We start from the raw sequence: 16,815 nt of genomic DNA, 5'->3' as shown, positions 1-16,815 counted from the left end.
CTGTCCTCCAAAAAATAAAAATAAAATTCTCACTGACCCCAAACTTTTGAACGGTAGTGTATATATATATATATATAAATAAATGTACTGTGTGTGTGTATATGTATATATATATATATATATATATATATATATATATATATATATATATATATATATATATATATATGATATATCTATATAAAGATAGATAAATCATACAAACTCGATATACCGCCCCAGCCCTAATATAGGCAAAAGTATCATCTGAGCTTGTTCATCAGCCCACCTTACACATGACAATGGCCAGAAAGTGTGGCACATGCAAAACACCTGATGAATGGTGGAAACATTATTTTGGCAACACAGCAGTCATACTGTGACGCACAGCTGGGCAGGATCCATTCACAGTGTGTCACCAAGAAAAACTACAGAATGGCAACACAAAATAGCATTAATTATTAATTATTTCACACCCACATATGTATATCTTGGCTCATGCCCTCAGTGCAAACTGGAACTAACAATTTCTAGGCCATGGAAATGAATGTTCAGAACCAGTGTATGTAGGCAAGATTTAGGCAAAATTACCAGTGTCTCTTTCACGTGAGATCACAATCCCAACCGGATGCAAATCAGGAATAGTGCTCAGTCATGCAGAATGGATGTGGTGATTTTGCTCTAGGACATAGAGGCAAGGCTTAGCTAATCCAAACAGATGGACAGGGAGCAGCTTCAGCACAGATAGTCCCACACTTTATGGTATGGTGACAGACTAAACCAATAAATACTCTACTAACACCTCCATGTGCAAAAACCCCCATAATCAAATGGCCACAGCTCAGCCTTCTATGGAAATGCTCCCTAAAAGGGAACAGAGAGAGAGTTCATGAAGGTGAAGGGAGCCCTGCTGTATTTTGTATAGATTCATTTTGTTTTAGCTAGTATTAAATTATTTTACCCTGAGAAAAACGTTGGATTACACAACAAACTTACTTTAAAAAACCAAGTGCCTTCACTCAGTTAATTAATAAATCATCGGTTTGATATATAGACCTTTTTCCAGCAAAAGGTGATGGTTTTAAATTGATGATAAATATTGGCGCCAAAATACATCAGTGCATCTCTACTCCAAAGGTATCAAAAGCTGCTAAAAGAGCAAATATCTAGGTGGAAAAGTGGCCAACGCTAACACTCAAGGGGTAACACTCAGCATTGTAGTTATTGACAAAATATTATCATTGACAAGATCACCAATAAAATATTGAGATATAATTTTTTGTTAACATTGCACATCCTAATATATAAACAAAAAATAATATTAAGTATGGCCCATTCATTACTTGATTAAACCTGTCCTGTAAGGCCCCCATCACTATTGTGGATGTCTCCCTTACCTTATGCAGCTCATCAGTATAGCTCAAGGTAGCAAGTTATGATTTTATAAAAAAAAAAATTAATTGATTAATCTGCTGATTATCATTATCTTGATTAGTCTAACAACTATTCTCCCCCCAAAAATCCATAAATTATTTTCTTGTTAACTAATTAATCCATAGCATATATTCAATATTAATAATATTAATCCCACTTTTTTGCCACAATACCATGGTCCAGTTAGTGTTACTACATGGTAAATAAATAATGGAGATTTGTAGATTGAAAAGCCTTCTGACTGTATCGTTGAGCACAGCGTTTCTCCTGGTTGTCAGCGCTGTTTCATCTGGCTTTAAACTATTTAAATCACAGAGACATTTGTGTTCTTTGCTGATTTCAAGCCCTTCTCACTGGATCTCACGGTGCTGTTTAGTGTTCGCGTGACAGAGACCGATCAGCGAGTAAACGCATCTGCTACAGTAAGCTCGTGGTGCGCTGCCGTTTGAGCTTTGAGCCGAGCGGATAAATTATCTGCGTGGTGAGGTTCAAATGAGTAGTGCTTTTTCATTTTTGCTTTTGGTGCATAAACATTATATCGAACTCTTAATATCGTTTTATCAAGGAAAATTATATTGCGAATGCGATAATTATTGTCAATTGTTTTATCGCCCAGCCATACTACTGCTAGATACGAACAGAGCGATGCATTGTCACACTTGACACAAATCGATGCGTTTACATAATAAACTTTGTCGATTACGCTGATGTGTCATTCCTGCCCTACCGGACTGCATACATTATTGATGAACATTAAAAAAACAGCAGTAGTATAAAATGGCAGTTATATCAAGCCACATACTACAGACACCTGTGACAAAAGCCAAGCACCAATACTGCACATATCTGTGATACTCCCTGTACACACACAACATCCTTTTGTTCTGGATGAGTGTGGAGCAGCAGTTCTTTCAGGTTATGCAGTAGGCCTGTAAATAATTCATGATGAGCACAGATGCACCTGGACAATGTGTTGCACTCCCGGAGGTGTGTGGATGGTGGCTGGGCTTGCATCAGAAATAGGAATGTTTTCCTTATAAGAAAGCAACAGCTAGATAAGCTCCAAGTTCCCCTGGCTGATAAACACATGGACAACTGAAGAAAGTGAACAAAATGAAGTGTCCCTCCAGGCATTTCGCATTATAGTCTTGTCATGCTAGTGGTGTTTTCAGCTGGCCACGGTGCACGAGAGGTAGTCTCAGCCTCAGACGCCACGACACGCTGAAAGTCTGATGCATAAGCAAACACAAAATTGGTAGTCATTTGTACCAATTCTACAGGATTTCTGGGAGACGTGTGTGCTTTTATCAATCAGCCTGGAAACAAAGCCTTATGCCAAACCCCCTCATAGAAGAAGAAAGTTGTCACATTTACAACTGTGACAATGTGCTCTTATCAGGATCAACAGATTGCAAAAATGCAAAGAAGAGGGAAAAGAAGAAGGAACGCGCGAAGTCACGAATTTACATTGGAAAAGCCTTTGAAAGGTGGCAAGATCTCCGCCGGCAGAAGAGCTTCCAATCCGATATTCAGGTAGCTCTGTTTTTGATGGACAGGTGGGTAAATCCAGTTTGGTTTTTCTAAATGGACTTTCATGTTCGCCTAACCAACGCAAGGATATAATTAGCTAGAACAATGCAGTCAGCGCTAACTTTGGTGAATACAACATGTAGGTTTCTAGCAGCTAGCTATCGATCTCTATTGTAAATGATCAAACAAACTCACAGTAAGGCGACAGTTTGTGTGAATGATTGTTTTCAACAATTGTTTGTTATGAATTTGAATGTTCATTCATAGCCTATTGACAACTGACTAAAATTATTTACGACGGAGCCGTTGTTTATCCTCACTGGGAAATGCGAAGCTAACGTTATCTTGCTATTATTGCGTCCTTGTATGGGAGCTAATGTTATAACCTCGAAACGTTTAATCGTGTTTTTCTGGTAATGTTTCTCTTTTTCTGCATTATATGAAAGCATTTATCTAACTTTACACCTTGAATGAAGTATCAGTAAGACTACAGGGGAAGGGGACGGGATGAGGATGAGGGAGGGTCTAGCTAGCCTCCGTTTTGTTTGACAATACTTCGAACGTCAACAAGAAGTGACGTCACCCAACATCGCTTAGAGCACCTTTAACATGACGCAGAGCAAAACAAACTCTGATTGGTTGCTTTACATGTCAGTCTTAGCCAATGAAAGCAGCGATGGAGTCCAGACCTTCTGCAGTCAGTCTGGCTAAGCGAGACTACACAAGAGGTACATCCAGGGGACAAGCATGACTACAAGCAGCACCTATGGGCCTGAAACAAGAGACTGGGTGACATCAGCAATGACAACCACATTTAGAAAACTCCAAACAGATTTCCTGACATGCTTGCACCACTTTAAACTGTTTTCTGTAGTAATATATAGTAAAAGTATACTTTTTAACGTTGTATACTTTTTCTATGTTGGTTATTTCATGGGTCTTACACTTACATGGGTCAATGACTATTCATCCAAAATGAAAACTTCAGCACAGAAAACTTCCGCCAGTCGTGTCAAATTACAGCACTGAATAACGCATTTCTATGGGCAAAATGCATCTAAAAAATAGTAGTGGAAACAGAGTGAGCTGTTGCTGGAAGGATATGTGATCCAAATCGCCCAAAACATGAGAATTCTTTATTTTAAGCTTCAAGCTTTAGCATTAGCGTAATGTTTAACATGGCTTGCCCTGTCAATGGCTTTGTGTGATTAATGTGTGATATGTTTCATCAGCGCAAAGCTTACATTTTTCGGTTGTATCCTTATCTGTAAGCGTTACAAATTCACGCAAGTATTTCCATTTTGCATGAAAGGCTCGTCCTGACAGTCCGTGTTAAACTTCAGACTTTACTAAACGAGCCCCAGTGCGCGTCAATCAGACGAGACGTAGAGAGGGAGACAATTTATTTTGCTGAAATATCTGTTGAAGGAAGTTAAATTGAATTGTAACTTCAATATGTAATTAAAGTATTTTATGAGAGTGATAACTGTAAAGGTATAACAGCGTATAAATGTATGACGTAACGTTTCTTACAAAGAAACGACAGTAAGAGTGAATGTGTGTTCCTGCAGAACATTCCTTTTATCTTTTAACACACAGAGTTTGTATTTTTCTTTATTTAATTAAATTAAATCCTCTTTAACGTAAGGATTTAAACAGTATTTTTGCTTAATAGCTCTTTTGCATAAAGTATAGATATAGATAATATTCACCATATATGTTTTCATAGCATTCAGTTGGCCTGTTTGTTTGAAGGACAGAATTGGGCAGGATGTGGAATAGTGCGTTTTGTCAATAAAATAAAATAAAATAGAAAATTGGGCTTTTTATCCGATTAATCAAAGAAATAATGGTCCAGCTAATCGATTATTAAAATAATCATTAGTTGCAGCCCTAATCCTAAATGAATAAACTCTAACTGAACTAAGCATGTCTGGACTCTGGTATGTTGTTCTTTTAAGGCAGAGCAGTGACTGGAATCAATTTGTCTTTTTCTATTGAATTGAGAATCTATTTTCCCTTCTGGCCCAGGAGTTAATCATATGACGATCAGTAACAGGGCAGAGAAACAGGAAAAGGGCCGAAAGCTAGGAATGCTACAACCAATACATTTCTGTCTCTTACTACCATGCGCATATTCCTGCTCCATAATATTATACTCTAAAACATTATTTCAAACAAAAAATTTTAGACAAAGAACTTTGGTCAATGTTATAAACAATCATGTAATATATCATGCAGAATGTGTTTGGTAGTGTTTATTGCTGAAACCCTTATGCATTGATTCTTGTGAATGAACAAGTGAACCAATTACATTAAAGGGAGATTTCACCCACAAAAGAAAATTCTGTCGTAATTTACTCAGCCTCATTACTCATCCTTATTTCTTTCCAAACTTGTATGACTTTTTCTTAACTGGAACAAAGTTATTTTGAGAAATATCTCAGTGGGTTTTTCTGTCCATTTTGAGAAATGTCTCAGTGGGTTTTTATGTCCATTCAATAGAAGTCAAAGGTCACCAAAAATGTTTGGTTACAAACATTCTTCTAAATATCTTTTAAGCCCCGCAGAAGAATGTCAAACAGGTTTGGACCAACATGAGGATGAGTAAACTACCTTACAGATTGTGCTTAAGTCAGTTTTAATCAGTAAAACTTTTAAACCAATCAACACATAGATATAAGTTCTATGAGGAGTTATTTATTTATTCACCAGTGAAGTAGCAGGAGGAAGCATTAGTCAACCCCTCCAGTGTCTCTTTATTCAATGAGGAAACTGTGGTCAACCAGAACAAAAAGGGGGTGGGAAATCAAGAAATGCCTTGTGCACTAAACAGCATTTATAAAAACATTTTTAAAAAATTGTTGGAGACCAACTCCACCCAACTTAATCTACCCAAAATGCATTTCGCGAGGAAATTGTGTCAACATTACAACAACGGGGTGATGCCGTTTTAAAGTAACAAGATATTTTTATGAACCTCCAAGCTTAAGACAATTTCCCATACAAAAAAAAATTATATATCACGACCACAGTCCAAGTCTAAAAACCAACTGAGATTCACTGCAAACCATTTAAATCTCACACATTTTCAAACTTAAAAGCAACATCTTTAAATGGAAAAGAACAGCTTGGAGATTAAAGTATTTTTTTTATGAAGAAAGTTAATCATTCAGGTTTGGAACAACATGAGGGTTAGTAAATGATGACAATTTTAATTACCGTCTGAACTCTCCTCATTAAGATAGCACAAGATCTGGGAAATGCACAGTACAAGAGTTGCCGAACAGAATCCTGTGACATTCCAAAGCTGGTGCATAATGAACTTTAACACTTTGAATATGAGTAACGTACTGCTGCACGCCAAGTACGATGAGCTAATATTATTTACACCAAGGACTGTTGAAATAAATTAGTCACTTGAGTATAAAACTTTACAGAGAAAAAAAAAAGTTACTAATCAAAAACCAGTGATAATATAGAGTTCCACATTTTTTCCAGACAAAAAGCACCAGACAAAAAATAAAAACAGACTTAAATCTTCAAATTTACACATTAAATGTTCGGCTCGTCCAATCAAAATGCAGCCAACAGGTTTCCCTTCCTTGTGAAAACTCCTGATGAAGACAGACCTACCACTGGCAGAAGAGAGACATCCCGTCCTCTGACTCCATTTCAGCAGAAAAACAGAGACAGTGCCGAATATTAGATTAAAGGGGAGGGCTAATGTGAGCACAAATCGGCTGATTCTATAAATAGATGACCTTCAACCTGCCATGAATGTGGACAGGGGTTTATACAAAGGTCTTCATTCAGAAGGCCAGTGGATAGATTCGGCAGACTGAGCACAAAAATGTTGATTCGTGGGAGCTAACTATATCTAAAAAGGAACTATAATATCAAAGCATGACAGCGATACCCAAGATAAATCACCACCACTCACTTACCTTTTTTCCATTGAGCTCACTTCACTTTCTTTTTAATAAAGGAAAATCCTGCTTCTGCAAAGTGTTTTAGCAAAACAAATTGAAAATAAAAATGAAACCAATTCATCAACCAGGTTCACGCCTGCAGGAAAAGATCCAGACCACGTTGGATGGCTCAAACTGAGAGCAAGAGAAAGTGTTACTACTTAACTAACTTAAAAAAACTAGACAAACCTTCCTATTTTAAGGCCAAATCCTCACAACCCACACTGAAATGTGAAAGCCATAAGTTAATACCCAACTACACAGCAGTGTCAGCATTCAGATGGTCCCCACATTGACCATGTGTTTAAAGGAAGGGGTTTCACACCAGCTGTTTGCATTGTAGCTGCACTGCGATCTGAATGTGTGCTTCAGACTGTTTCGAAAAGCTTCCCCACAGCTAACTCGCAGATAAACGGATGCTCCGTCCTCGCTAGAGAAAAAGCCTGCCAGGGAATTTCCTTCAAGAGCGTCCAAAGAATTTCATTTCTTCTGCACACACTTATGATTACAGATTACAGTCCTTCATGTTTCTCATAAACTACAAAAGGAATTTCAGACAGCAAATACATTCATTCCAGACTATATATAAAAAAAGTGGAAAATTCCAGACTCATTTTGTGCCAAAATGCTCAAGCATCAAAACATCGTGTTTGCAGGACAACAACAGAGTTCATCAACAATCAAAGCGTTAACCAAAGCTAAAAATCGTTCTAGACAAAAAAAAAACAGCCTGGACTTCCCAAAAGACTGCTTTTGATATGCAAACTCCCCACATTAGAAAACAGGTTTAGCACACATGGCTATAAACAAAACCTCAGCGATACAACCATCAAACAATGTACAATGCCTGGATAAATACCACATAACAGAACTTTGGAAAAAGAGAATTTCTTCAATACGAGACTAGAGGTAAGGCATTGAATTTACAGCTGGAATTCAGGAAAAAATGAGCGGATTGGGATAAAGCAGCAGCACAGCTTGAGCATTCCACACCAGTCAGTGACACGACAACAACAGGCTGCACAACAGCACAACAGCACAACTTGATTCAATCTTGTGACCTGAACAACATGTTTCTGCTGAGATTTTCCAATGGAACAATGTTAGTCAGAATAGTGTTTCCCATTAATCATGTAGACTTTGGCGGTCTAATCTGAATGGTCATAATGAACCCAAAAATATTTACATTTCTCATAATAACATAAAAGACCCTTAACATTAGCTTATATTTCTCTGTTGCTTTGGCAAAGCATCTGTCAATTAAACTAAAATCGTAATCACGATACGGCTTAGTGCACTTATCACATAGCAAAAGGCTCCGATTTAATGAAGTTTTTATTGTCTGTTGTGCTACGTTTTAAATCGAAGTGCTGCTTCCAGAATTCCTCTAGAATTGTAATGAGTGAGACACGCTTGTAAACTTCTTGTGACAGAAACTTAAAGGTCTCAACGCAAAATAAAAGCTCAAGGGTTTAAGTCTTGCAAGTGAGGAAATTAAGAAGTATTGTAAGTTTACTAACAAAGTGAAACAAGAAATATACTTATGAAATATTCATTTTTAAATTTACAGTGCCGTTGTAATTACAATATATTACTGTCTTAGGGATGATAATAATAATAATAATAATAGAGTATGATTATTATTATTCATTGGATTCAAGTTGTTTGCCTTCCTAAAAACATTTTAAAATCTACAACATTTGTAATATCAAAAGGAAATTTTTTTTTAAAAGGAACTAGGTCCACCCATATAGTCTCACAAAACTCTGTAGGAAACAGAAGCAGAAATTCAGCCGATTATCTAGGCTATTTACATCTGAATCGTCTCATTCATGCTGGATTTATGATCAACTTCTGAAAAATGACAGGGTATGTTTCATTGTGTTAAAGACCTGTATTTTCTTAAGGTGCTTTGCCTGAACTTACTAGAAGCACACAATTCAAATCACAAAGACAAACTGTTTACTGAATAAAAAACATCTGTGGCAGCACAGAGCACACAAGCGGTTTTTTTTTTTTTTAGGTTTTTTTTTAATTAGAGATCATAGAGACTGACTCATCTAAAATTACACAATGATTCAAACATACCTTTTTTAATAAATAAAAAAATATTGATGATATGTAAGAAACGTTTAGGAATGGTAGATTATCTCAATCAACCTACAGTTGGTATTAGCCTACAGAGATCTGGCCTAGTAGTAACCCAAAAGGTCATGATGATCCATCACCATATTGTGGCCCTCCAGGGGGGCCGCCCCTTTTATAAGCATCTAGTAAAGATAAACCATGGGTCTCACCTCGCAATGCGGAGATGCGCCAGCGTAATTCAGCTCATCCTCGTCCCCTGAATTCCTCCAATGTGTTGCCATAATTTCACTACCCCAGCCAACATCTAGAGAAATCTCCTCAGATCAGCTTCAACATCACACTGCATTTGCTTTTCCACATGTTTGGGTAAAAGACCCTGGGGGAGAAAATAAAAGACACCTTCTTATCAATACTAAACATACCTAAAAAAACCTTTAGAAACATTTAATTACTAAAAATAAACAAATACTCTTTGACATGATCATAATAATATTTCACTTGTTTATTCACATGTGAATGTTTACATTTTTGGTTCTACTACAATTTTCAAAGTGAAATCCCTTATTTAAGATTCAAAACAAGATTGCATTGTGTTTGTAATCAATTTCACGGTTCTCTGCACACATTCAGATATATATGTATATATATATAAACACGTTTGACGCGATTTCCGATTTGTTCTGGTTTCTTTTTGACAGGTGTTCTGAAGTAACCCCGTAAACCGCAGTGGCCAATAGACTTCGGCCGACATAAACGCCCTAAAAGTCGCTTATTCCAGCAAAACGCGAGCCATTCCCTTGCGCCACATGGTTATATGAGCCTTCACCTTTCTTTATTAAAAGCTCAAACTCTGAGATATCATACACACGAGCTGATTAAACAAGTTTAATCCTGTTAAAATAAAATGATAACATAAGACAGAGGGTCTAATCTGATTGTAAGCGGAGAGGTTTGATCTGGTGTGGTCAGACTCAACTGGTGTGTGAGCGGCTAACAGCGCTGGAAACTTTCTGCCGTGAATTGATGTCGAGTACGTTACTCAAACACAATAGAATGTATTTATATTCACTTTGAAAGTGCCGAACTTAATTTTAACGAGTAAACACATTAGGCACGTTGCGTGTTGGATAAAGTTTAAGTGTTCTGGGTGATATATAAAACATTGGGCTCTGGTTAGCATAAGTAGCTAGCAAAACAAAGTAAAGGCTAACTGGTATTGTAATGGCTAGCCAGCACCTACCTGTTGGGAATAAAGCGCTGATGTTACGCTGTAAACGCCCATTGCGCACAAAAAACTCATTAATTCGTTAGAAGAGTCTAAACGACAAGGTAGGTCCGTGTCCTGTCCTCAACCCGAGTGTTTTTGATGGATAAAAACAGTACGAAAGTTTTCCTATTCCCCGGTCCAACTCGACGCACACGCGCGCGCGGCACTCGCTGGATCGGGGCTCGAGCGCACTCGGAATCCTTGGAAACGCCACCCTTTCGCGAGCTGGCGGAACCTACATCCAATCAGATTCATCCTAACACTTCTCGTTTAAATCTCAGCCAATGATTTGCGTTGTTACAAATAATATTTTCTCCAAACAATCTGTTATCTCTGTCAAGTCATTTAAAAAATCTACATTTTTCTATTTATTTATCACTCTATAAGCTATAGCGTTTTTATGGATAACAATTTTTTATATTATTGAAGCATTAATCCAGACAGTGTTGTACAACAAGGTAGACAGACCTTTCAGAAATGCAAATGTTGTTATCCAATATAGCAAGTTTTCTGTTTGGGGCCAGTTGGACCACAACAACACATACATTACAGACAAATACAATCAAATAAATCCATGCAACAACAAAAAATGGGCAGAACTGAACTGCTAAATTGTGTAGGCCTACACAAACTGAATCTTAGCAAGTGGAAATTCACAGCAATTTCTTCATAGTACTTGTTGTGGTCTCTGAAACACTTGCTGCATACTGATGCATTGTTATGAACCTGAAAGTTTGTTTATAATCAGTTCAACTTCACATGGGATTAGTAAAAGTCATGAAGTATCAATCCAAAGTATTCACTCTATACCAGGATGTGTTTTCTCCTCCCATCTTTGATTGTTTAGTTGTCATATGCTACCAGAACAAATGGAGCAATGATGTGGGATGGAACGTCTTGTTCGGACGTTTTGTCTCTAAACACAAAAACTGGACAGTGTTGTTGTTTATATGTCACCCTGTGACAGTTTGACCAGGCAATACAAGAAACTGTTTGTGTTACCCTACTCTTGCCACAAAACCTTTATCATGCCAACAAAAATAACAGAACACTGCTAAATATTTATTATGAATATATTGGAGTTCTCTAATAAATCCATATTTTATAATATGGATAGATACTCCCAATCAGTAGCCTAATTTCTTTTCTTGACCAACAGAAAATACTTTTCAATTATATACTTCTGGCAACAAATATATGAACAACTGTAATATTGGACATGTATACTTTTGTCTGAGGACAAAATCCCCCAGATGTCTCTCTGTCTCTCTCTGTCTCTCTCTCTCTCTCTCTCTCTCTCTCTCTCTCTCTCTCTCTCTCTCTCTCTCTCTCTCTCTCTCTCTCTCTCTCTCTCTCTCTCTCTCTCTCTCTCTCTCTCACTCTCTCTCTCTCTCTCTGTCTCTCTCTCTCTCTCTCTCTCTCTCTCTCTCTCTGTCTCTCTCTCTCTCTCTCTCTCTCTCTCTCTCTCTCTCGCAAATACAACTGTTTGTCTGGATTACTGGAGTCACATGTTTGGCCCAGTTCAAAGCGGGGTCGGGCAGTTTTGGCATGTGATTGGCAGTGGCTGTGGAATGTCTGCACACACACTGTGCCCCAAAAAGTGGACGCATAAGGAGCGACTGCTATGCTCACAATCTGAGAGAGCTTCACCAGAGTTAGTCCATCATCTCTTTGCTATTCCAATACACTTACTAAGTCAGTATCGATGTCAGTATCAATGTTTATCAGAATATAAGTCATATGCACAATTCAAAAGTGTGTGTGTGGTGTGGTGTGTGTGTTGTGTTGGTTGGTTGGTTGGTTGGTTGGATGGATGGATGGATGGATGGATGGATGGATGGATGGATGGATGGATGGATGGATGGATGGATGGATGGATGGATGGATGGATGGATGGATGGTTGGTTGGTTGGTTGGATGGATGGATGGATGGATGGATGGATGGATGGATGGATGGATGGATGGAGGGAGGGAGGGAGGGATGGATGGATGGATGGATGATAGATAGATAGATAGATAGATAGATAGATAGATAGATAGATAGATAGATAGATAGATAGATAGATAGATAGATAGATAGATAGATAGATAGATAGATAGATAGATACTCTAAACATTTAAATTGAAGAAAAAATGATTGGTTCGGTTAGTTGGAAATAAGTCATTGTACATATTCAGAAACACAAAGAAAGAAAAAGAGAGAGAGCAGGCAGTAACTTGAAAAGAGAGCCCTGTGAAAAGTGTTCAGTCTCTAGAGGCTCGCACAAATGTTCCTTTCATTCATGGCCAGCCGAAGGGGCCACCTGTTTCAGGGATTGGGTGGCCTTTGTTCCGAGGTCGTCCTGACCAGGGACTTTCACAATACTTCCCAGCCCAGGGAATTCCTCTCTCTGCAGTCTGATCTGGAATGGAGCTCAAACCACGGCAGACACTCTCTCGGGAAGCAGCCTTCCCAGGAAGAATGTCAGTCAGCTGCATGTCCTTCTTGTGACCAACTTGGAAATACGCCTGCCAGTTATAACTTGAAAACAGGAACAGTGTCCATCTTTGTTTAGCCTGAGTCTATCCAAATTCCGTTTAAACAGTGCAGGAAAGCAAGCTTATGTGTTTGGGAGGGTGTTTTTAGACACATGTGACTCCCAGAGAGATTATATTACCAATCATACTCAGATTATCTTGCCCTTTATTATATTGCGGAAACAGAGTTTTGATACTGCGGTTTCTTCAACTTCACACACTCCTCAGAGAGGGCCAGTGCATTGAAATAGTGAACAAACCCATCTAAAACTGTGGTTAAACAGCCAAACAGAGCACACTGAAACTCCCTCTTGCTGTTGAAATGCGGGAGTCATATGTCAGGTGTATGAATAAGCCACGACGGCTCCACCCATCCTCTATTGTGAATGTCCACTCACTCTATCGATGCCCCACTTTTATTTATCTTTCAAATCATGAGAACAAAACTAAAACTGCAGGACAATCAGGACGCCAGCTATACATGTTGCTTTTGTGTGCTCCTTTGTTTTGTGGAAGCCTTAGATGAGGCTTTAAGATGACATTAAAAGCTATATTTTTACAGGGTGAGTGGTGGTTGCTTGCCATGTGGCATTGCCATTGGCCATGTGGTTTCTAAGGTGTTCTGAGTGGTGTGTTGCTGTCCAGCTGCTTCGCCCATAGCATAGGGCCTGGCTTATACAGCCCAGGTCAAAAGAACCCAAAGTCTTATAATCTGGTACTTAGATATGATCGGGGCATTTTTTTTTTTTTGCCCATTACTCTGATTGCTTAGAAAATTAGAGCTCAAATCTCCTCAGCAAGCTGCATGATTTGATGAATCACTCATGTAAGACAAGGCAAGTTACAGGGAAGCCACTTTTTTGAGGGAGTACAACACTGCTGTTCAAAAGTTTGGGGTCAGGAAGATGTTTTTAGCTTTTATTGCCTATATTGTCACTGCAAAGTGTATTATTTGGGCTGTAAATGAGTGGGAGGGGGGACTATACTTTTAGAAGAAATGCTGCTTATATGTTACTAATCTAAAGCCTGTTTTGGACAGCATTACATTATCATAACAGGAGTTATAAGTTATAACAAGTTAGTGAGTGATTTAAGGATTTTTAGATTGATGGAAAATGCATATTTTGGCTACAATCGGTTTGTTGAAGTTTGGCCTGTTCTCTCTGCAGACATTCAGGGAGGCAACATCAATTATTTTTTGTCATTTCCTGAAGTATCTAGTCTAGACAGAGAAGCCTCAAACCTCCAGCAGAGCCATTTGAATACACAATTCATTGTCTATCTTTAATTTAAGGCCAGAGCTGAATCATTACATTAATGTATGTTAGATTCCACATATACACCACTTGAACAGGAAACTCACAGCCTGTAACGAGGATAAAATATGTCATGACTCACTTCCTTGAAACCAAAAACTTTTCATTAAATGGTGGTTGTATGCTTTCATTTGGGTGGAGACATGGGCCAAAGTAGGCACGATATGGGCTTGAGGTATACAGGCCCTATGATTTGTCCACAGGTTCCATGTCTAGTGTATTCTGGTCTCTACATATGGACCATACAGTTGAGAGTTCACCCAAAAGTATGAGTGTTTTTTGTCCATACAATGAAATTCAATGGGGTCCAATCTTATTTTGACCTCCCATTGCCAGTCGTCTTTTGAGTTCCACAGTCGTGAAGTTTTCAATTTTGGGTGTGTACATTCTTAGAAAAAAAGGTTCAATGGGGTTCTATACCCTATAGGACTCAATTTTAAAGAACCCTTTATGTTAAAAAAAAAAAATTCTATAGGGATAAATGTCTGAAATGATTGCATAACACTTTCATGTTTAATGGGTTATTTCATTTTTTTCTAGTGATAAAGTATGTTTACGAGCTGTTTAATTCATGAAATTCAGTTACAAATAAAAATGATTTAAAACAAAATTAATTCAAATTGAATCCCGTGATTGGAACTCCTAAAATGTTTTATAAGCGCCTGACAGAACCCTTCAAAGTTCAATATAGAACATTTTATTCTAAGAGTGACTATCCCTTTTGTCTATGGGATTTTTTAAATAATAATTAAAAAAAAAAACTTGGATGTGAGCAAATGTAAAGTAAAAGGGTTTAGGAATTTGTTCAAATATATAATTCTAAGTATCAATAAACTATTGTATACATTACCCTTAGTATATATTTATGCTTTTTATTTATGTCCAGCCTTGTGAGCTGCTAAAGAGTCTTTCGTTAATGACAATGATAATAAAGATCTATATTCTATTCTAGTACCAGTAAACACAACTAATTTTGTTAGGGCTATCAGTCAACCCACTTATATTAATAGCTCTGGAGCCCTGAACAATGAACAAGCATATAATGGTATGACTCAATACTGACTTTATTTCCTGCATTCGGATTACTTTGTTTTTTGAAAAGCCAAAGGATGCCTTCACCTCACAAAGTGTGTTGCCATCTGTTAAACACACTGGGGGATTTCAAAAGACATGAACAGCAGTCTTGTGGGAGTCTTTAGTTGTAATGGGGGGTATTTAATGGCCAAGAAATATCAAGCCATTTAACAGCATGCAGATCCGTATGCAAACACTATTCACTTATAACCATCCCAAATTCTAGGATGAAATGGTCTCCACACGCACTGCTAAACAATAAAATGGGACCACGACTTGACTCATTTAGCAGTGAGTGTGGAGACAATTTCATGAACACCAGAATGAAGACTAAAGGTGTTCATGGCCTCTCAATCACTTTTATACATTCGTGAATCTTTATTGGAAGTGCATAATGGATTAAGTATTAAAGCTGATATAAAAGGCAAATTGTGGCCAAATTCCTAATTAGGTTCCATTTTTCTGTAATTTTAGTCACAAATTTTATGTTAAACTTCTAATCACTGGCCTGTTTCACGTATCAATTCATGATGTTGGCTTGACAAAATTACAAAGCACTGCTATTAGTGCAGCAGATTAGTAAAAAAATCGTTCACTTTGGTATAGAAGCATGAAATTTGGCACAGATACTCTCTAAGGGCCACAATTTTGGAAAAAGGCGTTGGCCACTCAAAAATTCAATATGGCGGCCGATTTTCAAGATGGCCGCCATCGCCAACTATTACTATTCCTTTTTTTAGTCCGCCAAAAGATTGACGTGCAACTCCTCGCAGCTTTTGTCACAGACCAACAAATGAGGCATCAAATCGTGCGGATTATTTGGGAATGGTGTGCTATGGCTTTTATAAGCGATCGGGGGGTACGATGTTTGCCCCAGGGACTTAACATTGCGACAAACTTTGACGATTCATAGCTCCGAGCGAGGATTTCACAGAAACGTGCAGTTTACCAAATTTGAAGAGGCTGGCAGGCTCTGTAAGAACATACCTCACAATGGGGTACAGGTTGCACCCCTGGGGGGCAGGAGCTGCCCAAAGTTGCCCCATTGACTTACTATGGTGTTTGGGCTGTTATACACATTGCATAGGGATTTTGTATTTAACATAGCTCTGGATCACAGTGTCATAAAGACAAGGGGGCGGGCTAATTTTACTCAGACGATCAATTAGTCTCTCAGGATCATTGTGAAGCTATTAAGCCACGCCCTAGCAACCATTTACAGCACCTTAGCAACAAGTTCCATTGACTTCCATTGAAAGAGATAAAAGGGATATCTCTGCATAGAAGTGTCATAGAAACATGAGGGTGGTCTCGTTTTACCCGGGGCAGCAAACATTCAATCATGAATTACCTGAACACTTCCTAGCCCCTCCCTAGCAACCATTGTTGAGCACCTTAGCAACCAAAATCCAAAGAGGTATATCTTCCATTCTGAATGTCACAGAGACATGGGAGTTGGTTTATTTTTTCGATTTTTTCGCAGCCTTTGGAGTTTCATGATTGGCAGCAGCCAAGCCACTCCCTAGCAACCAAAGAGAGTACCCTAGCTACCATTTTGCAAGACCTACAGGTGCTGGTCATATAATTAGAATATCATCAAAAAGTTGATTTCAGTAATTCTATTCAAAAAGTGAAATTT

General features: G+C 38.1%; 1 protein-coding gene across 1 annotated transcript in view; it reads right to left on the bottom strand.

Moving 5' to 3' along the window:
• Window positions 1-10,433, bottom strand: part of arhgap21b (Rho GTPase activating protein 21b) — a 67,029-nt gene extending 56,596 nt beyond the window's left edge. The window contains exons 1-2 of the mRNA XM_056262913.1: window positions 10,243-10,433; window positions 9,212-9,378 (exon numbers count right to left, since the gene is read on the bottom strand). Of these exons, the coding sequence (XP_056118888.1) occupies window positions 9,212-9,283 (72 nt within the window). The 5' untranslated portion in view covers window positions 9,284-9,378; window positions 10,243-10,433. The remainder of the gene's footprint in view (window positions 1-9,211; window positions 9,379-10,242) is intronic.
• Between the last annotated feature and the right edge of the window lie 6,382 nt (window positions 10,434-16,815).

Source organism: Rhinichthys klamathensis, unplaced genomic scaffold (assembly GCF_029890125.1).
Source record: "Rhinichthys klamathensis goyatoka isolate OS25496 unplaced genomic scaffold, OSU_Roscu_1.1 h1tg000011l_1, whole genome shotgun sequence".
Lineage (NCBI taxonomy): Eukaryota > Metazoa > Chordata > Actinopteri > Cypriniformes > Leuciscidae > Rhinichthys > Rhinichthys klamathensis.
The sequence above is the reverse complement of the archived record's forward strand: the minus strand, read 5'-3'. Positions and strand labels throughout refer to the sequence as shown.